Source organism: Abrus precatorius, unplaced genomic scaffold (genome assembly GCF_003935025.1).
Source record: "Abrus precatorius isolate BTA unplaced genomic scaffold, Abrus_2018 Scaffold3, whole genome shotgun sequence".
In the NCBI taxonomy this organism is placed as follows: Eukaryota; Viridiplantae; Streptophyta; class Magnoliopsida; order Fabales; family Fabaceae; genus Abrus; species Abrus precatorius.
Window position 1 is genome coordinate 11,849,293 of NW_020874373.1, and position 27,161 is coordinate 11,876,453.

Genomic DNA, 27,161 nt, shown 5'->3' on the forward strand with positions numbered 1-27,161 from the left:
AAATTCCATCAACCACATATTCTCTTATCCATACACATAATATTCATATATCACGGCACATGGCCCACATCATATTTCATAGTAATTTCCTATCCTTTAGTCAGACACATCACAATATTCAACTAAATAACAGTAAATCGCATACAAAGAGTAGGGTAGAGTCCCCCCTTACCTCAGATTGATGTCCCACATGCTAAATCCACCAAGAAGTACTCCCCCTCACGGATTTTGTCCTAAACAAATGGAGAAACTCCATGAGAACCCAGGGAAACCACGGAAATAGAGAAAGGGGATGTAAAACCGAAACCCTAACTATTAAAACTCACCTCCAAGCGTTCCCCACACGGATTCAACCTTCAATCAAGCTCCCGAACGGCTTTAGAGGCAATTTAATCGGTGAAAAGGGCTTTAGGCATGAGAGGATTGAAGGGAGAGAGAGAAATAACTCTCCCCAAACCCTAACTCCCTTTAAATCCTTTTCTAGTCGCGACACTTTCGCTACAACGAGATATTCTTACACCGAAAAAACTAGAGAAAATTGCACTCTGATTTCTGCAGAATCTCGCTACAGCGAAACTGCACCCAGAAATATACCCCAAACTGTCGCTTTTTCGCTACAGCGAGAAGATGACAATTTCAGTCCTTCCTCCCAGGGCCCTCTCGCTACAACAAGAATCCTCTCGCTGCAGCGAGAACAGCCCAGTATCTCGCCCTGTACTTAGGCACTTTGCTTATTTCAGCCCAATCATTCATGCATACACACACACACACATATATATATATATACACATACATATTCACAACATATATCTAAAAAAATACACACATGAATATACATTTATATTTATATAATTATCAATAATTAATATTACAAAATTCGGAGCATTACATTCTCGGTATGTGGGAATGAGTATGAATTATTGTAAATATTGATATATTTTGGATAAATGATATGTAAATGCAATATACTAAGTTGTCATTGAAATCTTTTAGTATGTAAATATTAATTTGTAGTATATTTTATGCGGTTTATTTTCTTAAATTTGTCTTATATACGAATTGACTGTAATGAAAGATTTTATCTCTGAAAATTTTAATTAATTGTTACAATGAAAGTTTGGTTATTCTTTATAAATTTTTATAAACTTAATATATTTAAGATAAGAAAATGTAAGGTGTTACAAGGTAGAGGGCATGTTTATAATCATCTATGTTTTTAAATTTAACTGAAAGGACATTATTATTTAAATATAAAATTTTTAGGGAACCATTTTTCTCCCAAATATGACCTAATTTTTTGTTCAAGTAGTTGAAACTTACTGCTTTACCTAATAGTTTTACTATTAATGTGGAGTTCCATGTTGAACACCATGCCTCGTGATATTCCAGAGCAATCAATTTTTAGGTCAGAATAGAGACTTTGAGTTACAATTTTGTTTGTAATATCATGCTCCTCAAAGTTAGACAAAATATTAAAATCCTCTAAAATAAATTTAATAATCTCTTCATCCGAAAGACCAAATATAGGTCTTTCAAGGCCAAGACCTTATCTTTATACTTAATACTAGAATGAGTAAGATTAGAAAACATCTAGATATCATGGTTGCTTTGAAAACCTTCTTCGTGACTAGCTTCTTACAAATCTATGTTAGGACTATTAAGATCCACCCTCATCTTCTTCTTGCTCCTAATCACCGATCTTCTTCTTAAGAACATTTCTTCACCTTCAGTTTTTCTATCCTAAGTCCAATAGATCTTCATTTTTTTCTTAAAAAGAAACTATCCCTGAGACACTAAGATTCTCCTAGAGATGTTGCGATGCCGCATATGCAACGGAAACCTTAGGAAGAGGAAACTCTAGTAAAGGCACAAAAAATACTCTTTCTCCTCTTCTCACCAAGCGAAAGTCAAGAAAAAAGCTACTTTCCTCAAATAAGAATATAATTTTTATAAGATTAAAAATATTAAATAAAATTAACTTAATTTTATTATTATTTTTACTCATATTTAAGACTAAAAGAAATGTTTTGTTAATTTTTTTTTGTCAAACTAACTTTTTTTTCAAATATAGTTTGAATACATTTATTATTGCTATATAAATTGGACAACTCGGCATGAAAAAAACCAATCTAATAAACTATAAGATGATTGTTCACTCTCATTCTATTACTCATATATTGCAAGATACTAACTATATTTTGTACAAATATTTTGTTTAACATTAATTAAAAAGCTTTTCTTTTAAATTTGAGTAATCTTTATACAAATTATTGAATAATTTATAAAGTAAACTGATAAAATTCAACTCTTAAGTTTTTTTCAAAAAAAAAATCACACTCGAATTTTAAAAATCTACCAGTAGCCTAATCTATTTTTATTTATCTAATAGTCTTATTAGTGTTAAGTTCTCTTACCATTAAATAAAATGCTAATATGAAATAATTAAACCACATCCTCGTACTAAATTTAGGAAATAAAATAGATCCAACTTAACTCTTTTCATTAGTAACGCGATTTTACTATTTTTTTAGTATAAATTAAATAACCAAATACATTAATTCTTCTTCGTTTATATGTCGTAGACTGAAAAAAAAAAATATACATATATAATATTTAGAAATATATGCTGATATTTAAAAAAATATATAGAAAGAAATTTAAAAGTCGCTATTAGTAATTTTTGTGCAATTACAATAATTTAAAAATAAAAAAAATAAAAAACAGTAAACTTTAAAAAATCATTAACGATGACTTTTTAAAAAATATTAAAAAATTATAACTCACTAATAAATTTTTTAAATAATAATAAAATATTTAAGAAGTAATTGTTCCCGACAAAATGACAAATTTTTTAAAAAACTCATATTTATGTAATTTAACAAAAAAATATTTATATTTTTGTATTTACAAAAAAATCCATAAAAAAGAGATAATCTTTTTAAAAAAATTCATATTTATGTAATTTAACTAAAAAAATATCTATATCTTTATGTTTTAATAAAATCATTTAGAAAAGAGCTCAAAAAAAGTAGATGCAAGTAACTTATAAAAAAATAAAATAGATAACGTTTAAAAAAATTAAAAATAATATTTTCATATAAACTTAGTTTTTGGAGGAAAAAATATTGAAGTGATTAAATAAAACTCAAGATTTAAATGAATACTATGACATAAACAAGATTAGATTTAGATAAGTGATTCCCTAAACATAATTCTCAAATATTTTGTTTTTAAAAGAATCCCTTATTTTCCATTATTTAGAAAATATCCTCCGTCTGGCTTTTAACCTGTTTTATCCCTGACTCGGTTGCACGAGTGAAGACACAACCAACCAATAGCAAATTAGCAAAAGCAACAGCCAACAAGTGATAAACAACCACACACATAGGTAGGGATTTAGATTAGGGGCGGCGATGGGTCACTCATCGGAGGATTTCTCGGTGGTGGTGTTGGCATCGGACCTCGGCGTCGATGCACGACCCTTCCTCGCTCACCAACAACAAGAAGAAGCAGAGAAATGGCACGACTGTTCCCAACACCTCTCCCCCGACGATGACTTCTCAGATCTCGATCTCTTGCAATTCCTTCTCTTCCAAGGTTCCGACAAAAACTCCCATCGCATTCTCCGCATCGTCGGCAAGTACTTTCCCGGTATTCCCCAACTCAACCTATTATTTTCTTTCATTTTTCGCTAATTGATACTTAAATAGGGTTTATGGACTCTACTTTGCATCTTTAATTGTTACTTTCTCCTTTTAATTATCGTATTAGGATTCTTGCTCTTTAAGTTCTCTCGTTATCTCACTACTCATATTCTAGTTGTACTTGTACTATGCTAATATTACATGTTTTTGTTGTTGCTTCTCGTACTCGTTTCGATGTTCTTTTGAGCCATGGAAAAATGTAAATAAATAAACAAAACTCTAGGTCTCAAAGTCAAACAATAAAAGAAAAGTGAAGTTCGTGCATGTTTGGAAACATTTGAAAACCTGAAACGCAGATCCAACGTAGAAGCTATAATTAGTAAAGTTGAAGTAAACTTGAATCCAAACATGTTAGAAGAAAATCAACGCTTAAATTGAGGCCTGTATTATGAGTTACTTCTGTTGCTTTGGCACTTAAATGATAAACCTGCTTTTGAATGGTGTGCAGCAACGGTTGTGAGTGCGGAGCGGCTGAAGAGGTATGTTATTCACAAAATTTGCAGCGAGTTGCCAGAGGGGCCATTCTGCATTGTTTACATGCACAGCACTGTTCAGAAGGAGGATAACTCCCCTGGCCTAACCATCTTGAGGTGGATTTATGAGGAACTTCCTGGTGATTTCAAGGACAGGCTTCAAACTGTGTATTTCGTCCATCCTGGCCTTCGATCCAGGATAGTCATGGCTACCCTTGGCCGGTTTTTCTTGAGTGGAGGGTTAGTTTTTATTTATTCTTACTTTCTTTGCAGAAACAAACATTGAAAAGTTTTGTATTTAGGAGTACCATTTGATGATCTTGCAGTGGCTTTGATTTTCATCAAATCAATTGGTTGACTGACTGTATAATTTTTTTCGTTCTGATTTTTGCCTTTTCTTAGATTATATTGGAAGATCAAATATGTAAGCCGCCTTCAGTACCTTTGGGATGATATAAAGAAAGGAGATATTGAGATACCAGATTTTGTGAAAAGTCATGATGATATTCTGGAGCAAAGACCACTCACAGATTATGGCATTGAACCTGACCCCTTTCACTTGACTGGGATACCTTCAACTACGTTCTCGTTTGGAAAGTATGAGGAGAGGTGGGCAGCAAGGGATTTTGTATCCTAGTATGGTTATTGCTTAGTTGTTCTATGAAACACGAGCTGTTGTACAGAGTAGCTCTGATATTGTATTTGTATTTCTTGTACTCATCTTTGAGTTTCTTTTTTATTGAATTAAACTTGACTGTATACAACTACATGTTTTACATGCCAAGAGAAACTTATTTCAGTGTATTAATCTATGGAAGTTCAAAGTGTGCGTTCTCACATGATCATACTTTCTTGAACATTCCTTGACATACTTGTTTGCTGTGCTGCCTGTGCATGATTTCTTCCCACACTATTGTAACGTTTATTTTAGAAAAATATTTTTTTTTTCACCTTGAAAACGTTTCTTTTTAAGTGATTATTCTCCACTTCTGATGTCTTCTCAAAGCTTGTTTTCTGTCATCATTATATGTATTTTGAGGTATTATCTTTACTTTGAGTATAGCCTTGTTATTCCTTTTCGTAATAACTGAGTGTCAAATATGTTGCTAAAGCCAAAGATGCTCAAAATACCAAGGAAAGGCGAGCTCAGGACCCATGGAATAGCTCGTCTTGAAACTAGAAGAGACAGTAATGATTACTAGAGCTCAAAGAGCATTGCAATTTAGATAACAAGGCCTTTTTTAGGTTAAAAAATCTCTCAATTAGCATATGAAAATTATGAAACAAGCTTTTTATTTTTCTATTTATATTTTGATACAATATCTATATGATGCACCCGTGATCCTGTCTCTATTATATTTTGTACTTGTTTCCATCTCAGAAAATTATTGGTCAAAAGCCCCGAGCCATGTGAAAAAACAAAGCAGGTAGGAAAAACCGAGGAATCTAGTGAATACAATAATCTGTAAGTAGATGAGTGTATACATATAAAAATTACATGATTACAGGGTAAGGTAGTAATACAACATATGCCTGGTGAGAACTACTAAAATCAAACCCAAACAACTTAGGAAATAAGCAGTTACACTCGCCACTAATATGCCAATATAGCTCTCCTGCCGGAACAGCAGTTCAGCAGCATTCTTCGCAAAGCCAGCAGCAGCACAGAGCAAATAGGCTGCATCATCAATAAGAATTATAACATAAAAAGAAGGATATTAATGTCCATGGCAAAAGAATATGCTGATCCAAGTCATCGTCTAGGATTCTAGTGAATAGTTTCTTCATATCTATTCAAATAAATGCATTGATTTTGTGTTGTTTTCTCATGTCCAGTTAAACAATTATGCACAGTACATATCATTATATTCTTCTCTGCCATGTACTCTTCATGAATCATGCAGCCTGCAGGATAACTAACATATGTATTTTTGTGTTAACATATAATCACTATGCAATGGATGCTTACCATCCCTCAATGAAGCCTCTCTCTCCTTTCTTCTTCGAACTGGAGAAAAACTTTCGTTTGGTGGGGGGATTATTCTTTGTTGGGTATCCTGAAATCATAGGACAACGAAAAGTGAGTTTGAAAGATCTTCAAATCAAGTAGCTTGTGTTTGTGCATTATTTATTAGAGGGAGAGAGAGAGAGAGAGAGAGAGAGAGAGAGAGAAATGCAGTGTGTGTAGCGGAACCTGGGGGAGGCTGGTTTCCCTGGGTCTCTGGATTCTGCATGTTGTAGAATGAAAGGTGAAGTGTTAAAGATTTTTAGTGAGAAGGTCAAATGTATGCCTGATTGCACTTGTATCAAGGTATGTGTCTGTGTTGAATGATACTGTAATGGTGATCTTCTACCTGTCAATATTTATATAACTCAAGAAGTGACACGTATACATATAGGGGAAAGAGGGTTTTACCATGTAAGGAACTGTCATAGAAACACCCTTTTTCATTTTTGCCTGATATGGTTGGTCTCACCTTGTGACTATGCTTTTCTTGAAGCTACCTTCATCTTTTGGATTTTATTTTATTTTTCAAGGTCGGTTGGCTAATCCATTCACACGGGATTATGTGAACTCGGAACTTTTCAATTTTCAAATCTTTGTAGTCCATAATTGGATTCCTAATAGGAAAAAGAAAGCAGAGTAACATGTTGATTCCTGAATGAAAGACAACTTGGATTTTTTCACTTGATTTGATCACGAAGCAAAATAAAATCAGCCCTTTTGATTCCTTTTTGTGAATCTGAATTTTTATCCTTTGCTTAACCCAGAGGATAACAAAAAGCAATGAAGCATATGGTATAGAAGAATAAAGGCACCAATAAATGCCTCATAGACTCTGTTTGTCAAACATTTAGACCTTTTTTGGATAAAAAAACATTTTATAATTATTTGCGTATCAAATCATCCACTATGATGGACAATCGATTATTGTGAAGAATATATTCCTGACATCTATTGGAAAGAATTCTTTCACTTTGTGATGGAATTTTCTGTGGGAAGAATAAGTCAATAATTAAGCCATGATGTTTTGATTTAATTGGAGAAGGTGTTTTGGAGAGGGGCCAATTGAGAAGGAACTGATTTGGGATTAGCACAATGTAACATCATTTACAGTGCAGATGTAATGCACACGTTTGCTCATCTAATTCCTTCAAATTTCGTGTTGTGCTTAACTTTGTTTATGCATTCTTAATGTACATGACGTGTAACGATACTTAAACATATCGGTTCATGTTTGTTTTAGTGGTCCGCATTCATACGCGGATATGACCCAATGTCCCTGTGTTTGCCCATAGTTTAAACAAAAGTTAATTTTCAAATCTCTGTTTGGTAGGATTTTCTCTTAATACATATTTATATTATTATTATTTTTATTAGGGGCTATAATCAGGGTGGCCTATTTCGTTTCATAAATTTCACTCAAGTGCCAATAGAATTTGAACTTCAAACTTCTAAGACAACATAATACAATATGTTTGAAGTACATAAGTTTTCAATTTATGTATTGAGTCGATAAGAATAAGAAACTGGTTTGACATAATTTACTTTATAAAACTAGAAAAAAATATGTGAAACTCAATTATTATATAGTAACTTAAATATAAGAAAATCATAATAAAAATGTTTTAAACTGTTTAAATTTTACTTATTCAAAACAAAATTATTTTTTCTCTTTGTTTGTGTGTATAATATAAGTAAGTTTTGACCTACCATTGTGACTGGAATATTTGTCGAGTCACCTAAAACCTATATCTTGAGTTACAATTTGACAAGTTCAAATGCTAATATTTTGAGAAATAAAATATCTTCCATTTTATTTGGTTTCATGAGAAAAGCAGTAAACAAAGAAACAAGAAAAGGGCAAGAGAGTACAATCTTAAGTAAGACTAGTAAAATCAGCTTGAAGCAACTGAAGCAGACCTGAAGGAGGAGGTCTAATATGCTGAAACTATCATGCTTGCAAGAAAATCAACAGAAATTTTCCTTGACGCAAGGTATGAAAAATTGAGACTGTCCAACCTCTCATTATTATTTATGGGCTCCTTCTTTTTATATCAAGGGTTTGCTACCTAACGACTTAGACACTGGCAAAAGCTTCCAAATTTTGTGTTACTGATTGGTAACGCACTTTAGTGTTACGGATATTTTGTTAGGGATTATATACATTGGGCGGTATAAAAAAACCCAACTCAGTGCATGGGTATACACTGAGGGGAAGCATGGACCTATCTAATTAAATTAATAAGCTGTGTTTTGTGATTCACCGGGCGTATTAATTGCGTAAGGTTTGTGTTTTGACAGGTCGGTGTTCTTTGTTTTTCTTTTAAGTTTTTTTTTTTAAATTACATGTGGTAAGAATTTTTATCTAATATTTTTTATTAAAAATTATAAAATTAAGATAATTTAATATATTATATATTAGAATTTTTAATAAAACTTATTGTACATAAATTCTTATCATGCATAAATTTGGACAAGTTAAAAAATTCTTTGATTCGTGGGTTTGATATTAGTAACAAGCTTAAACCTAATTAATAAACTGAAACTTAATGGCAGATGTTGTGTACTTAAGCTTTAATATTAGGGTTATTAGTTTATTGTTATTGTACTTAATTTGTACCAGTATAAAACTACACTTGATATAGTTATTAGCATATAATAAATACAGGAGTATTAGATTATTCTATTCGTGTAACATCTTATTATAATAAATTGTTAGCCTTCGCTTTTCCTTTATTTTTTTAACCTCTGCATATGCTCCCCCCCCACCCCCAAAGAAAAAAAAAATCATTTTTCGCATTTATATCTTTCTTAAATTTAATATTTGTGACTTAATAATGATTTTTTACTAATTTATAGAATTATTTTAATTTGTTTATTCTTGCAATTTTTAATTTTTTAATTTAATTTTTAAATAATTTATCATAATATGATTCAATTTTAATGATACAAGCAATTCTCTCTTAAATTCATTTCCCCCTCCTTTTGAGAGTAGAAAAAATAAATAAAAGTAAAAATATTATTTTATAAACACCATTGTTGTCTCAAAATTTATGTCAGTAACATAATTAATAAAAATAAACATGGGTAAGCGTCAAATTTTCTTATACATGTGGTCTGATGTCTGTTGTGAGACGTGAAAGAAATTGTTTCTAAAAGTTATTAATTTAGTTCATTAAACCCTAAAAAAAATCATGTCACTGTAGTAACCATTGTTTTCATACCCTTCTTCTAACCTTTTTCAGTGACCATTGCATCTCTTTCAACAAGTCACTTTCCTTTGAACCACCTTCGACCAATTCGTTAGAACTCCTATCAGGGTGGTGGTCGCCATGCCAAACAAGTCTCTCAAATGCTGTTGCAGACCAATCCTTCACCAATGCATGGGTTCAAAACAACATCTCCAAAGACTACTTTGCACCCAAATCAAAGTTATAGTCAGGGGTAATGAAGTGTTCGGGGACCCAAACAACATCACAAAGTTCCTCATACCCGTCATGAAGAATGTTTGTGTTTCGCTCTCTAAGTACAACCTTCACAGTTTCATCAAAATATCGTTATTGATCGTACTCTCTACACTACAAATCTTGTTCCAAAGCTCATCCTGGATTTCCTTAGCAAACTAGGTCCTACCTCATGGTTAACGCATAGTAAATAAAGGAAGTTCATCCTGAAGAGAAGCACCTACTAGGATTTCATTAATTACTTTAGATATTAACATTACTATTTTGTTTTAGCTTGAGTAGTATATGGTAGTTCCTAAAAATAATAGATACTAATAAGATAATTTGTTTTATTTAAATTTATTTAAAACTAAAAAAAAAAAGTGTGACTCGTTAAATTAGAAGTGAGATTGTTTTGCATTCATCGATTTGTTTAGCCCTATACCAAAATGTAGTTCAATAGCAAGTTAGATCGTTGGGCCCAATTTAAAATTAAAAAATATAATTATTTATTTGTTAAATGTTAATTTTTATTAGTATAAAAATATTTCTTAAATACTTTTTAAAGTTTTTATTGATATTTATAATTTTTTTAAGTTAATTTTAGACGAATTAACTTAATTACTACTTATTGGCTCGTTAATTTATATGTTTTTATTAGCTCCCAGCCCACTTTTAAATAAACTGGATTTAAAAATTCAACTCACATTAAAATCAAGGCAAGCAAATTGACTTATTTTATAATAAACTGTTAGTAAAGTGGACCAAACGGCTTTAATACCCCTAAATACTCCTAAAGGTTTGTGTTTGAAAAAGTGTACTATCTTTATTTTTTTTATTTATCTAGTGAGAAAAAAACTCATATAAAGCAAACAACCTACTAACTTATCTTTTATTAATGAATTTTTTTCTTAGACTAATCAAAAGGATTATGTAGTTGACATAATAACATTAAATTTAATAATATAAAAGAATTAAATAAAAATATAGTAGAATAAAAATAATATATATATTTAATATTTAATACTTACTAAAATAATAAATTAAATAATTATGCTATTTTATTTATTTTAAATTTAAAAGCCTTCACAGATGAATAAATAAGGGTAGAAATTTTTTTTATAATAATTCATTAATTCAAACAAATGTCTGAAATATAATAAAATAAAAAAATTATTATTTCATATATTTATTTAGCAAAAAACTATAAATAAAATATATTAATAAATAATAATTAATATCACTTTAAATTTTTAAAAACAAAAATACTTTATTTTTAAACCAATAAATAATCCAAAAAAATACTAAAAATATATAAAATAAAATACCAAAAATTGTATTTTTATACGAAAAAAAATTAAATACCAAAATATGAAATTTTAGAAATTAATTATGAAAATATGAGAAATCATAAAAAAAAATGCCAGCAAAATTTGTTAAAAAATTTTAATGAATTTTTTTCGTATTTTAATTTTAATTTTTTTAAAAACGTCATTTATATTTCTCATTTTTAAATTTTTAATTTTTTTTAAAATTGCTATTAGCCATCTGTGATACATAATTTTTCAAAACTCTTAGCAAGTGAACCAAAAATTGTCAATAATGTCTTTTGAATTTGTATATTTATATAATTTTTCTAAAATTTTTTATATTTTAAAATATATTGTTTTTAAATATCATATATCAATAAAAAAAATCCAAAATTGTTCCTTTCGGTGGTTGATAAACATTTCTGTTTTTATCATTGGGAAAGTTATATATAGCTACACAGGCATAGGTAGCTATTGTCTGTGGCCATCAGTATCCCTAGCCTTTTGATTATGTTTATAGACAATAAGTACATCGATAATGACTCAGATGCCCCACATCGATCAGTACCGTCCATCCACCCTTTTCACAAACTCTATAACTAATTGCAAAATTGTCATATCCGTCAAGCTTTATGGTTCGGACATTCATGTACCCAACTCGTGTGTTGTTAGATAAGTGAGGTGAATTTGATTATTTGCTAGCAAGTAGACCATTTACACGTTATTTGGAAGAAAACGTGAATGCGAGAGTGATTTCAGTTGGTCTAATCAGCGCGTGGAAAAGGTAAGTATTGTTATATTATTAGTATTAAAATAATTTTATATTTATTTAATATGAATTTAAATACACATTTGTAATATCTTATTTTGACAATAAATAAATAAATACTTATAATTCATCCTTTTAAAATTTAATGCAATACGCATTTGTTATATCTAAATTTTAAATTATTAAACATAATTTTATGATAAAGCATACATTATAGTAAAAATAATTCATTTTAACGATGGTTGATCAATGCATATTATTTATCTTGTTTCTTTTCCTCTCTCTTGACAAAGGTGTAAATGAAATTACAAAAAAGAATATTGCATTAGATAAAATAAAATAGAAAAAATAACTAAAAATTAAAATAAAATAATATAAAAATGATGTACTATTTTTCAAATTATTCTTATTTAAAATAATTTTAAAAATACCCTTATTTTAAAGTTAGGACCAAATTAGGTTTATTATCTTTGTAACTATTAATGAAAAGGGAAAGATAGTAATTATTTAAAAGCTAAAGATCGTGGAAATGAAACAGTTTTAGTGTGGAATGTTTAGGAAACATGATCCACAAAGAGACGGAGACAAGTGTGTGCTTGTGCGAGGAGGAGAGTGGATAAGCGTGTTAGTTTTAAATCTTAAGGTACATGGATAAACTTCCTATGTTACTTTTGTATTGGTGTCTAGAAACGCAAGTTTAGTCAATTTTTTTAAGAATAATTAGTTCAATAGCACGTAGAACTAACAATTAATTTATTTTAAAATAAATATATATAATTTAATAATTAAAAAAATTCCAAATATAAAATATCAAAATATGCATAAATATTTATAAAAAATTTAAAATTTTATATAAAAATTTGTTTGAAAATTGATTTTAAGAGAATGAAAGGAAAAGAAAAGTATTCATAATTGTTATCTTTAGGGTTGTTAATCAAGATAAATTGATTCAATATAACATCTTTGATTACATAATAAATGTATTGAATCAATTTATTAAAAAAATCCATTCCATCACAAATTTAAATATAAAATTCAAATGTTCTAAATCATAAAATTATAATAAAAATATAATTTAATATTTATCAAATTTTAAAAAATTAAAATAAATGATTCAATCTTCTTATTTTAATTTCTTGAAAAGAAAAATCATTTAATCAAGATTCCACGTAGATACAAATAGTCTAAAGGGAGTAAGAATTTTTAAGAAAGAATTTTCAAAAATATTTGAACTAATTCATTTCTGAACAAAATAAACTTTTTTGTTTATAATAAAAAGAGAATAGTTTATAAACTCTTCTAATATCATATGTTTAAATATGATCGATTTGAGAATTGTATTTACCTTACTTTTTAATTGAAAAGTTTTGTATTAATCTTCTTTCTTCTACCATCTCCTCTCCACCTTTACCTTTGAAATTATTCCTTTTTTTTTCTCTCTTCAAATTTCTAAAAAAATCTAAAATAATAAATAATTGTTTATAAATATAAAAGTTTATATAAGGTAATAAAGAAAAGATAAAATATCAATTTTAATCTATAAAATATAGAACAAAATTAACAAAGAAGTGTGCAAAAAGTAAAATTATTACACATCATTTTGAGTCAATTTTAATCTATAAATATACAGGTGAAAAATTGTGAAAAAGAGCAACTCTAAAAATAATTCATTTCGTAAAAAGTAGACATTCATTTATAATATAGAAGTTAATTGTATTTTTTTAAAAATATTTTTAAAGTTATGATTTTATGTAATAAGAAATAAATTGTTAATTTTTTTAATTTAAAGTAAGGAATATATATGGTTTTTATAATATTTACTTCATTCAGTAAATATAATATTCTTAAAAATTTATATAATATAACAAAATTTAATTTTTAAACTAATAATGGCAAATATATCTTTACCTTTATCAAAGAGACACTTTTAATAATAATTTCAGTTAAAACTACGCTATTAAATAACTTCGTTTTGCATAAATTTTAATAATAATGAAATTTAGAATCATTATTAAAAGTTTAAATAAAACCTCTATACTCTCTAACACTTTTTTTTTAATTATTCTTTCTTGCTTTTAAATTAATAAATTTTAGTTAAAATAAAATATGTATTAAAGAAGTGTTTTTAAAAATATATTACTAAAATTACCTTTACTCGTAGTAGTTTTAAGAATAATCATTATCAAAAGCTTAGTATCATTTGAAAAGAGAAATTTAATAATAATAAAAAAAAAAAAAGCAAGGCACAACCATTATTAAAAAAAAATTAACTCAATGAAGTGAGAAAAAAAAATCTATCCAGATACTTATTCTTTTATTTTATAAAAAATATTATATATCATAAATTTATCTTATATTTATAATATTAAATTATTAAATTAATGACTTATATGTTAAATAAATAGATATATTCACTTAATTACTTGTTTGAGTAGTTTCTTAAAATATTTTTATAATAAATAAAAATATAAAAAAATTATAAGTAATATATCTAAAAATATTTTTTATTTCTTATAAATAAGAAAAAATAATAACATTTTTTTTTATAAAATTGAATGAAAGTAACCTTTGATATAATTAAAAAAAAGTTATATGTTTGCTTTTATTAAGAAGAAATACAAAATCATGACCATTTTATTATTTTAATTAAATTTTTGTAATACATAAGGTTAGAAATTAAGAAATACGATATGTCTAAAAATAACAATTTCCTTTTGCTGTCAATCCATTCAGGAAAGGAATGGTGCCAAACATGTAGGATCCTCAAAAAATGAATCACCAAACCTTTTATATCCCTTGAAAATAGCACCCCAACTACCAATTAAGAGTGGCATTCTCTCTCTCTCATCCATGTATTCTAATTTGTTATATTTAATTTAGTTATATTTTTAGTGTTCTTAATTATACAATTTAAGTTAATTATTCCAATAATCTTACTTTCAATTGTATGATTTTGCTCTTTATTTTTTAAAATATTGGTCCTTAGTTACATTTTTATTTAAAATTGAACAAAATATAATAATATTAATAATAATGTGTTCATTCTTTAAGCATAATTCAATTAAACTTATAAAAAGAGATCACATACGGGAGAATCGGGAAGATGTGAGGTTTTATTCCTCTCGTTTTTTAAATTTAATTATTCTTAAAAGAATGTTTATGTTACTTGCTAAGTGACATCAACGTTATATTTGAATATTTGGTAAAATATTTTAAAATTACTATAATTTATGTATTTAATTAATAAAAAATAATTTTAAATGTCTTATTTTTAAAGTAAATTTAAAAAATTTTCTATTATATTTAAAATTTAAGTATTTATCATTTATAACTCCTCTTTTTCTTAACTTTTATTTGAAGTGTGTTATATTATTTTTTATAATTTTAAAATTCTTCATCGAAATTTACTGAGATCATTATATCATATTAAAATTTAGATAAAAATATATTAAAAGGACTAAATTTTTAAATTTAATAATTTTACAAATTAAAATGACACAATTAAAACAACATAGTTAAAAAGACCGTAAAAACGTTTGTTACTAGAATAAGTTATTAGTCTTTAATTTTTTTTAGTTCCGTCTCTAATTTAATAAAGACAATGTTAATTGATAACTAAATTAATATTGGTTGTTAGACAACGAATATAAATTTAAATTTTGAAAAATGAGAAAAATAACTATTTTATGGTTTTATTGAAGAGTAAATTTAAATGTTAAATTCTAATAATTATTCTAAGAGTTATGCAATACCCTTTTTATTAATGTTAGTTGATTGTAGAAATTAACTCGAATAGTATTTAAACTAGTTAAAAATTAAAATGTTTTTTTGTTAAATTAAGAAGAAAATAAAAAAAATTGAAAAAAATAATATTACAATTTACTCTTTATTATCTGATCGTTAAAGGATGGATGTACACACCAGGGGAAAAACATTTTGCTATATTTACTATATATCCTAATCACGTTTGTGTGTGTCTATTCAGCCAAGACCAATCACGTTGTGTGTTGGCAAGAACACCAAGGGGAATGAATCTAGTATTCTACTTCCACTTCAAAATGAGTTAAACTATATAAGACCACCAACAAGTTTCTCATAAATAAATAATTTAGTATTTTATTTTTTGAACGGGTGTCTTACGTTATACAATAAGATTTTATATATAAATTTAGTTTGAGTGAGTTTTTAGAAAAAACATTACAAAAAATTAATATAAAAATAAATAAATAAATATCATTACATAATGTAAAAATAACTTGCTTTTCTTTAACTTCAGAAAAATTAAATGATAACATTTTAAAGAAAATAGAAAAGTAAAAGTAAATTTTAGCTTATAAAAAACTTTGATTCATTTTACTATTTTTTATTTATTTCTGTAACCATTTAACTTTTGTGTCTGGAAAAAAAGTATCATTCTCTTTTTTCAAAAAAATTGATCATCCTTTATTAACTAATAAATATACTATAGGAAAAAATTTTATTTATTACTTTAAAAATTAAAATAATTTTCATTAACCACCTAAACTGAAGTGGAATTATTTCAGTTTAATCAATAATTTTCTACAATTCTATTAATTCATTACTTGGAAAAAGGAAACTTTGTCATTTATAATATTTCTATTTAATTTAAAGATGATTATTTTATATCAAAAATACTTTTAGTTCAAACAAAAATATATATCAGTGTACTTTTTTGCTAACTAGAGAAATGAGAGTATAAGATGCTTTAGAACCTTTTAAAATGTTTTGAAATGGCTTGGAATGCATAGAGACAAAAATTTTATGAGTTCATCAATTAACTTATGTAAGCAGCTCTCAAACTTCTTTCAAATTAACTAAAATCAAGATCAAATAAACGTGTCGCTGCTTGTTTTGGTCATCCCAATTTGATCATAGTGAAAGTAACATTTCCGACAGCTACACTATTTTACGTGAATTGTTGCCATTTCTTACAGCAAGACTATATTTCCGTGTAAAAAAGCTTCGAGTTTGGTACATGACCAAAGAGGAATTCTACTCATGAAAGCAATCCCTCTCTCTCTCTCTCTCTCTACTACTCTAAAATTGGCTAGTAAGCTATATAGTATAGCATTAATTAGACCATCCAATTCTCAATTTTAGTTTAAACGATTGAAGAATATGTTGAACTTAACCTCAAAAACATCGGATAAATTATTAAATTGGTAAACTTGATGATGAAGAGAATGAAGTTTTGTAAAATATGGGTGAAGATGGAAAAGAGTGCTGGACTACTTGATGTGTATCTTGGTATATGTTAAAAGGTAAGGGGTTCTCTCGTTATAGAGAGGATTCAAATAAGGAAAATCTCTTTTCTTATTTTTCTTTGTCGCAAATGGTCTTTATGATTTGATGAAAGACAAATTGTGCCATAGATATTTTTGGTGTTGTTTTTTAATTAAAAAAAAATAGGATTTTAATTTAGTAGTATGTCAATTCTTATTATTAAATTTTATTATGTAAATAATCAAAATAAAATTTTAATTATTTTTAAAAAAATAAAAAGTTACTTGTTTTGTCTTTGACAAAATTAATAATAGAAAAAATTTTGTTTGATGGCTATAAAGGTTTGATAAGGTAGGCACGTCTCTCTATCTTACAATATATGGAGAAGACTCAATTATAATCAGAGACTTTAGCAGTAAAAATCTGAAATCTATGAAAAAGATGTTAAGAGCTTTTGAAAGGTGAAAACTTATACATTATTTTTTAAGTGTTGTTTATTAATAAAAATTTATTTTTTTAATAAAATATCTATATTTAATATTATCGCATGTTATTAAAATAAAATTCTTATTTTAATTGATAATTAATATTTATGATATTTAAGAAATGTAACTAAATTTTGTCTTTTTTGAAATGGCCTCAGGGAGATAAAAAGTGAACTTCCTCAAAAGATGGTTGAGTTTATGAACTGTAATGAAGGTGGGGCAAACTCTATTCAAATATTTGGGTGTCTCGGTTAGTGAGAATTAAATAGAAGAGTTACCATTCCTTGCAAACCACTATTTGTGCAAATGAAATCAAGTCTTTCAAGATGGATTAGCGAGCCCATTTCCTTTGGTAGTCTTGTTATTTTGTTGATTTCTACCCTCTCGTGTCTACTTTGTACCATCTTTCTACAAAGTATCTAGAAAAGTTACAGAGTGTCTTAATAAATTCAGAGTTTCTTTAGGATGGAAGTAACTGATAAAACATAAATTGGATTCAACGAGAACCTGTGTGTAAGGTTGAATCAGACATGGGTTGGGGAATTAAAGATTTTAGGAAAATTTAAGGTGGTATAATTAAGGAATGGAAGTGGAGATTGTTAATTGAAAAAGAGTGTATAAAGAGAGATTAGCAGAAGAATGGGAAATGGAAGGGATACAAAGTTCTGGGAAAGACAAGTGGATGGGGGGCAAAGATTTACAAAATAATTTTAAAAGACTTTTAAAAAAGTTATTAAGTATATTGAGAATACTAGTTAAAGAATAAAAATAATAAAAATTATTATTAAAAAATAAGAATAAATAAACTTTTAATTCCTATAAACTTTTTATATATAATTTAGTCAGATAAATAATTTATATATCAATTTTTATACGAGTGTTTAATTTTATATAGAGACTGATATGAAAATATTATTATAATGATAAAAATAAAATAAATTTTTTTATAAAGATCTATATATAAATTTTTTTTATCTGTAAAAGCTAAATTACAAAAGAAATATTATATAAAAATTAAAGACAATTGAAACTTGTCATATTACATAATTCTTTGTTAATTAAAAGAGAAAACTAAGGTGTTATAATATATCGTAATAATAAAAATGAAATTAAAAATAATTTTTATATAAAAATTGATATATATATATATATATATATATATTATTTATAAAGACTAAATTAAAAAAAAGTCTGGTATAAGAATAAAAGATTCATTTATTTCTAAAAATATAAAAAGGATACACATCTCATAATATTTAATTTATTTTAAAGCATAATTTTAAATTTCTTAATCAATAGCTTTATTGGGAAGAAACGGTGGAGCTGATGGAGGATTGGAGTAGTATAATTTGGAAATGGAAATATATAATATTTAGATTCTGGTTTGATGCATTGTAGGTGTAGTGTGAATCAGAAAGCTCACAAAACAACAGATAGATGGCTTTGGATGGTTGACTCTTCCAACATCTATGTAGTTATATCAGCTTATACCCGTTTACAGTCACAAGAATCTCAAACGAACATGCATGTTGATTATACTTGTTCCTAATCTTGCTACTTCATTTATATTTATTTGGATTTGAAGAATTCTTTGTCCTTCACGAAAAAAAAATTTCTTTGACTTATAAACAAGCACTGTTCTCTATAGAAATAAAGCTACTCTTATTAAAAACGAAAAACATATTTTTACTCTTACAAGTAAAAATCAATGTTATATAAACATATATATATATATATATATATATATATATATATATTATTTTTATGGTATTTTAATTTTGAGTGATTTTTCTAAATAAGAAATGATGAGATAATTAATAAGAAATCGCTACATTATAATTTGTGTCACATGTTAATTTTGATTGGGTCATGTTAAAAAAATGATCAAATGTGATGAATTTTAAAAAAAATAATAAACTAAAACCATTTTTTAGAAATTAAAATTTTATATATAAAAAAGATTCTGACAGAATATATTGACTCCTTTTAAAAAAATAAAACTATATCAAAACGTTGCAACTTCTTAAAACGAATATTGCTAGTGAGTTATTTTCTTTTGTCCGGTAGACAAACCCATTAAATATATAACTAAATTTTCAAGATATCTTTATGGAGGGAAAAAAAAGTAGTGGACACCACTAATTTAAGGCAAGCTAACACACAAACTTGATAATATAGATTACCAACGATAATTATGAAGCAAGACATGTGTTGCATTTACAGATCAGCATTGATCAAACCCATTTAAAATTGTCACATATTTTTTTGTGGAGAATTATTGAAAGAGAGATGTGGAAGTGGGAAAACCACATCTTTTGCTTTGCAGAGAATAAAAGGGCGCCCGGGGGAAGAAGGGAGAATAGCGTAGAAAGATTGGGTATATATATAAGAAGATATTTTGATTATATGCTTTCAACTTGTGTTACTACTTTGGGTGACCATTAAGGACAAGGTGTTACTAAACCAAAGACCTAGAAATGCCAATCTATGACACGGATACATATATGTATTTTATAAGGTAATTGATTGTCATTGTCTATCTGCTTCAGTTCACTAGCCACCTATAATGGCCGCTACAATTATTTCCCTACTGGAAAACACTTGTTAAATACTTTTAGATAAATTAGTCAATTAAGGTGAGGAATTTTTACCCAAAGAAAAGAGAAAGAAGAGAAATCCATTTACTAACAGTTTATGAGTTTCTATTAAAAAATGTATCATATATAATATATTAACAATGTATTGGTAATATATTTTTATATTAGCATTGTTAATTATTTAGTAATATAATACACGATGTCTACATTAAATAGGATAAACTTATTATTATTTGTAAACAATTGTGAGCATTCTGATAATAGATATGCTCATATTGAAAAGCAAACACATTTGTGCAGAGAAAACCTATAAATTAAGCAATCGATGGGTATGGGACAAATAAAATTCAAAATAACGGGCAATATCTTTTTCCCATAATTTGAGTAGTATTTTGTGAAAAGTATATCCTCATTCATCAAATTAAATAAAGATATATTTATGCATGTCGATAGAAAAATCATGACTTTATTGAATTCGGGTATAAGATGAAGCCTCTCTCGTGGCAAAGGGGTCAAGTTTCCATCAAGTATATTGTGAGCAAGAACAAATGAATCGAAATAATGCACACAATATATATGTTTAATAAAAAAGAGGGTGAAAAAGACAGGCATTTTGGAAGGAGGAACGACATTAGAATCTCTTTCTACCATTGATAGGTTCCATCATCTTCACCAGCAAAGGTTAGTTCTCCAAATTATCCCTCGCCTCGAGGCAACAAGACAAAGGAGTTTATTTCTTTACCTTTTGGATATCGATCAGGAAGACATTAATTTGGGCTTCTGCAGGTGAATCACGACTAGCTAAAACTCAGATATAGCACAGTATCTTAATGAGTAGTCACTTCCTTACTTTTCATATCCAAAATAAGTTAATGCTAGGCGAGCCCATCTTAGGTTTTTCGGTTATTATATAAGAACATGTATTAAATCTTCTTTAGTATGCAAGTTTTCCTACTATCAAAGCATAAACAAGTGGATGTAAAGGATCTTGTTAATCAACATTTTAAAGACACCGATTAAAAACTTAATAAATATTTTTTTTTATAAAAAGAAGTAAGTTACAAATGTATCATAAATTATAATTCAATGTATTACTAACACTTTTTTTATAGAAAAAAAATACTTCCAAGTTATTAATCAATGACCTCTGAAGCACTCATTAACATTTCTCGCATATAGAATAGTATGCATGTAATGGCCAACGATAACTAGACACTATATTATTAGTGTATTATTAAATGATCACAATTTCAACTCAAATGTCAAATCCCCACAACTTTGGTAATTTAATTCCTTTCTCCTATGGTATTTCGGTACGGATTTCTCGTTAGAGAAAATAACTTGCAAAACTTTTAGTCAAATGTTTATAATATGGCTGAGAAGCAAGAGAGTAGGAACAAGAATGGAAGGAACTAATAATTGTCATGTGCTAATATCCTTTAAAGGGCAGGAGTAAGATTTTGGGTGAGAGTGACTTCGTAAGAACAAGAGCTAGTCCTATTACGGCATAAGTGTACTTGAGTTCTCAGTTGTTTGCTTTCTTCCAACAAAATATTTTGTAAATGCGTATATTGGAAGTATTACTGCCATTTTATGCTAAGCGTGTAGTAAAACTTCTACTTAAAAAACAATCATGTTAATTTCACAGTTTATGAGCAAATATTTGTAATATATTGAAGCTTTATTTCTTAGCAATCTAATTTAGACTAGGCATTTGAGAACGTGTATTACTAACATAAATATTGTTGGATCAGTGTTAGATGCGGAGGTATAATCAGTACCATGTGAGAAACGAGAAATTTTCATATTTAACTACAAAATTGTACATATATTATATTTGATTATACTCATGTAATTTTAACTATTTAAATATGATTATATAGTTAAGATACAGTGTTCTTATTTCCCATCTCACCTAAAATTCTCTATTTCTTTACATACACACATATATAAATTATTTTTTATAAATAATAAATTTTTATCAAACCAATTATTAAATTATGAAATATTATTTTAATGATTATATATATTAAAAAAAAATAATTTAAACATTTGTAGATAAGTAATAATAACTTGTAAAAATTTACTAATTATATATATGATAAAATAAAATAGTGTAATAAAGTCTAAATTGAATTTTAAAATATTTTATACCTTTAATTTATTTTATGAGAAAATTTAGTTTATTTGTTGAATTGATAAAATTAATCATGTATTAAAAGTCAATTAAGGTATACTTGGAAAGACTTATATCTATTGCCAATTAATAGAATTTGTGTGAGAGTAAGATAACCAAATTTTATCATGAATGATTAAAAATAAAGCATAAAAATAATATAATAATTTTAAAAAAATCATATAACTCTAAAATAATATAAATTTTTTCATATAAAACACTTTCCCTTTAACTTCAATTTTTATAGTTTCAATCACACATTAATATTAGAAATGCTGAGCATTAAATTTTCAAGCAATAATAGGTTTTATTTGGAACGATGTTTTTAAAGTAACGTGTGTTTAAGACCCTGGATGTATAACATACGTTCAAGAAGGAAATATAGATTAATCTCCAAGAATCTTCCGTAACCAACATCCGATGAATTTAGACACAACATATGGTAATAATTAAAGAAATGATTAGTAATATAATATGGTTTTAGCTGTAAGTTTTCATTTTTGTTTTGTCTAAAGGAGACCTAAAAAGGGCAAGGGGGACAAGAAGAGGATTACATGGAAGGTGATAGTGCCAATTTTTTAACTTGACATGTGTAGTCACACTCATTGTTGCATTCATGCAAGACAACCAATCAATTTGTCCACAGCCACATGATTTTTATTAGAATAATAAAGCCCAAAACAAATAGCCAATGAATCGCTCCAAAGGACTACAAAATGTTAGAAGGAATAGAACATAATATATTAGGTGGGAGCAGAAGAGAAGGGACAGCCCTATATCATCTCTTAACTAACGAATATGCATCCGAAGGAAGAGAAATTCAAACAAACCTTCGAAAAATTAAATCAGGAAAAAAAAAAACACAAGAAACCCCCCACATCACAGGAAGATGGTAAACAAAATGTAAATAATTGGGGGTTATGAGAAAAGTGGGGGTGGGACAAGATAATTTGAAATTGCAAAGGGATCACAATAAATAGGCCGTGATATTAGCTACGGATCAGTAAATACAAATTAAGGAGTTGACAGGTGAAGGAGGATTTGAAAAGATTGACCTGCGTCTCCTCCATGCACCCTTTCGTTCACAGAAAAAAAAATATAAAATAAAATTAAACCGATTAGATTCGCCCTGTCTCTTATCCCAATCTCCCATGAAACCGCACTTCAAATGGTGACCATTTCAAAGGCCTAAAAACAAATCCCAGAAAGAAAAATGGAAAAACCCAACAAAATACTAGAGACCCAAAACAGAAAATTCAGAAGTGCAGTGAATACCAGTCTATTTCAACTGACAAAAGAAGAGTCTTCTTTTCTTATGCTTCAAATTCACCCACCCATCCGATAGTGTCCATTATCAAGCATCCTTCACGAGCAATTAACCTCCCTCTCCTTCTCCTTAAAATTTTCCATTTCCCATCACTCAAGGCAATTGAAACAAGTTTAAATTATAAATCAGTAATATCTATATGAAAGTTTTGGGGAAGCTAGCTAGACTAGAAGTCATGAGAGTGGTGGTACATGGTTGGGTTCAAGGCTTCTCTGTCATCATCAGCACCGTCCAACCTGGAACTCATTTGAGCCGAACCCACCGTGGCACCCAGGTTGAGATACACCAACCTGGAATCCAAGTTGAGGTTACCAATGTTGTTGTTGTTGCCACTGCTACTACTGCTATTGTGCTCCTCGTTCATGGGAGGAGGGTATATGGGCGTTGTAGAAGTAGGAACATTGTTGTTGTTGGCATTGCCTTCTTCACGTGACATGACTAGAGCAGCGGATTGAACAAGCTCCAAGCACAACCTAAGCTTGTTGGGTTCGATGTGGGTTAGTCCAGGGACAGCACCTTTGAAGAGGAAATCCGAGGTTAGGGTTCTGAGGATGTCCAAAGGGGTAACACCGTCCACTGTTCGGACATTGGGGTCGGCGTGATGGTCAAGCAGCACCGCCACCATATCCGGCGACACCATCTCCGCCGCAATGTGAAGTGGGGTTTTTCCGTTGGGTCCAGCGGGGTAGTTAACATCAGCTGCACCAAGTTCTAGCAACGCTTTCACCACTTCTCTGCTGCAATTCTCAACCGCATAGGGTAGGGCCAATGCTTCGTCGAGGTTGAGGCCTTCCCCCATTAGCATGAGTTTTACCAGTTCGACATCGGAGGAGTCCAAGGCTCTTCTCATTCGACGGATTTTTTGATCTTCGAGGTCGGCGGCGGCGCCGAGGTCGTGGTGGTGGTAGTGGGAGTGGTGGTGGTGGTGTGAGTGATGGTGGGGCATTAAGGAGCGGCGTGCTAGGGAGGATTTGAGACGAAGCTCTTCGATCTTTGCGACAATGTCTATTGGGAGGTGCTTGGCGAGAACCTCAGGGGGAAGACCTGACTTTGCTACGAGGTGAGAACAAGTGGTCCACAGTTGCTGCATGTCTTGCTTTCTCGACGCTAGCAGCACTTTCATTACATCCTCGATTGAAGCCTTCTCCACCATGCTCGCTAGTTGTTTCTAACAAACAAAAAATATCAAAATGTGTTAAGAGTGAGAATCGGAATTTGCATTGCATTGCAAACATGCTTATAATGTAAGGCGAGTAGTCCGATGGTTCTCTTTTATATATTTAATTTGGCGGAAGAAAATGAAATAATAAAAGGGGATGGGATGTTTGGGAAATGAAAGGAGGCTTTTTGTTTTGCGGTGGTTTGTTCTCTTTTCGAGTCCGAACCCAAATGAGGAAAGTGAATGTTTGGGAAAAATTTCGTCCGTCTACTGTGTTGAAGACAAGACTGCATATCATCGTCTAAATTTAGAAATTCCTGCGAGTGCATCGTAGAGGGTAGAAGAACGCCAATTCGAGAAACTGTCTCTATGATTTAGACTACATGAAATCAAGTAGGTCAAACACTACATAATTGATACCCTCACGAATCCAAAAGAAATAGTAGCAATAAGAAGCAAGCGAGGAAGGCAGTGAAAGTAATAATATTGCGGTTAGAATAGAATTTGAGGAGCTGAAGGAAAAAGAAATTAATGTGAGAGAGAGAGAGAGAGAATGAGGCATTCAGTGGCTGACAAGAGAGAGCAGAAGAGCGGTGACGCGAGATCATAGAATAGAAGGAAGTGGTGATGGGATAGATGGAAAAACAAATTCAGAACCCAAATCTAACCCACACATGACTCGGAATTAATGAATTTCAATTAAAATATATATACACCCCTTCCCACTTCCCAAAAACCTTGCAGTAATTGTCCAAATTCCCAAGACCCACAAAACATACCACTGCTCACACTCATCCCATAAACGGAAGCAAAGCAAGAGAGAGAGTGAAAAAAACAGTGGGTTGGTGATGGTGCCGATAGGGTGATGCTACTCGTACGGGTAACAACAAAGAAATTAGTTAGAAATGAAAAACCTGAGTGAGCGATGCGAGCTGTTCAACGCCAAAGTATCTAGCGGCAGCGAGGGTGTCGAGTGCGAGATCAACGGCTGAGGTGCAATGCGTGTGCCAGCAGCCTCGCTCCCCGCAATTAGGCCTTGCCTCGTGCTTCTGGGGAACGATACAGACTTGTCCACTGTAGAGGAACTGCAACATGAGCAAGAACACCTCGTAGCCCACCGAGTTAACAGGGATGACCCCGGACCTCGACGCGCCCGAGTTCACACGGGGCCCAGCCGGGTCCAGCCCAGATGGGGGGTCCGGCCCACAGAAGAATTTCCTGAAGAAGAGGCTTCTGGCCGCGAGTATGCAGCGGTGCGCGTGGACCAAACGTCCCTCCACGCTGAAAGTGACGTCGCTGAAGGCTTGGCCGTTGATGAGAAGGTTGAGGTAGTCCCGGGATAGAGTTCCTAGAGACTCTTCAAGGGACATGGTGCTCTCCTGTGTTCTACTGTTACCTCTCTATACCCTTTGCTGTTCCTCCTCTACTGTGCTGTCTCCTCAACACTTTAGGGTTGTTGGTTATAACTGATTCCTGGCTATGACAATAACTCCAAGGAGAGAGAGAGTTAGAAGAGATGAAATAGTGGTGAGGAGGAGGAGGAGGAGGAGGAGGAGGAGGAGCCAAGGAAGGAGGCTATTGGATTAATCTGTTTTTGACGTTTTTTGTGTTGTTGTTGTTGATGATGGTACTGTGGTTGTTTTTATGGGATTCTCTGGGTGAACGGTGAATGGAGGGGCATGACTGTTAGGATGAGAAATTTTGTGTAATTTGTTAGATATTTTTTGAGAGAGAGTGGGAGAAGAGAGAGAAACAAAGATTGCAATTTGGGTGGCTATTCTGGGCGGCTGGGGGTTTTAAAAAGGGTAAATTATTAAATAAAATATGTTTTTAATTTCTGCTTCTTCCTTTTTATATGCTTTGTTGTCTACACAGAATACAGATACAGAGTACTGAGAGTAGAGTAGAAGCATATAGTGTAACAGAGATAATAAAAATAATATTAAAAAAGAAAGAAAGTAGAAGCATGTAAGAGAAAGATTGAAAACGATGTGTGGATAAAGAAAACAAGAGTTCAGACTTTGCTTGTATACATGCTTAACGATCTAAACAAAGCAATTGATCCAACTCTCTATAAATAGACAAATTTACATAATATAATACCAGTCTTTGGGGGCCTAATGTGTTGACTGTGCACTTGTACGTGGTCTCCGCATTTTTTGATGTATACACACGTTTGTTTCCTTAGTTACATATTAATGAGCTGTTTTTCTTTTTTCTTATAATTATTATTTTTACATATTTAGTTAAAGAATTGGTTAGCAGTGGCTTTTCGCATAAAACGAGAGCATATCAATAATTAATAGTATTAACAGTCTAAGTCGTACTTTCAATCAACGTAACTCAATTACTTGAATTAATATAAGTACAATTTTATTCACTAGTTAACCTGAATGCTTGACCAACCTAAATTCATTAAATCCTTGCCACCATGTTTTTCACATCGACTAATATTTTTTCACCGTTAAC

The 27,161-nt window shown here is 29.7% G+C and overlaps 2 protein-coding genes across 2 annotated transcripts; one reads left to right on the forward strand and one right to left on the reverse strand.

The window, feature by feature from the left end:
- The first annotated feature begins 3,266 nt into the window (after positions 1-3,266).
- LOC113862970 (ganglioside-induced differentiation-associated protein 2) lies at positions 3,267-5,045 on the forward strand. The gene is made up of 3 exons (XM_027496307.1): positions 3,267-3,651; positions 4,153-4,417; positions 4,580-5,045. Exons 1-3 carry the CDS (start codon positions 3,414-3,416, stop codon positions 4,812-4,814), a joined length of 738 nt encoding a protein of 245 aa, XP_027352108.1. The 5' UTR covers positions 3,267-3,413; the 3' UTR covers positions 4,815-5,045.
- A 17,570-nt stretch (positions 5,046-22,615) lies between these two features.
- Positions 22,616-26,464, reverse strand: LOC113862797 (BTB/POZ domain and ankyrin repeat-containing protein COCH-like). Its single transcript, XM_027496000.1, has 2 exons — positions 25,607-26,464; positions 22,616-24,701 (listed from the first exon to the last, which is right to left on the reverse strand). Exons 1-2 carry the CDS (start codon positions 26,060-26,062, stop codon positions 23,700-23,702), a joined length of 1,458 nt encoding a protein of 485 aa, XP_027351801.1. The 5' UTR covers positions 26,063-26,464; the 3' UTR covers positions 22,616-23,699.
- Between the last annotated feature and the right edge of the window lie 697 nt (positions 26,465-27,161).

Bases quoted from the DNA above. Each gene is read 5' to 3' on its own strand.
- LOC113862797 (XM_027496000.1), bottom strand. From the start codon at position 26,062: ATGTCCCTTGAAGAGTCTCTAGGAACTCTATCCCGGGACTACCTCAAC. The intron at 24,702-25,606 runs GTTTTTCATTTC...TTTGTTTGTTAG, and splicing joins AGCTCGCATCGCTCACTCAG to AAACAACTAGCGAGCATGGT.
- LOC113862970 (XM_027496307.1), top strand. From the start codon at position 3,414: ATGGGTCACTCATCGGAGGATTTCTCGGTGGTGGTGTTGGCATCGGAC. The intron at 3,652-4,152 runs GTATTCCCCAAC...AATGGTGTGCAG, and splicing joins CGTCGGCAAGTACTTTCCCG to CAACGGTTGTGAGTGCGGAG. The intron at 4,418-4,579 runs GTTAGTTTTTAT...GCCTTTTCTTAG, and splicing joins CGGTTTTTCTTGAGTGGAGG to ATTATATTGGAAGATCAAAT.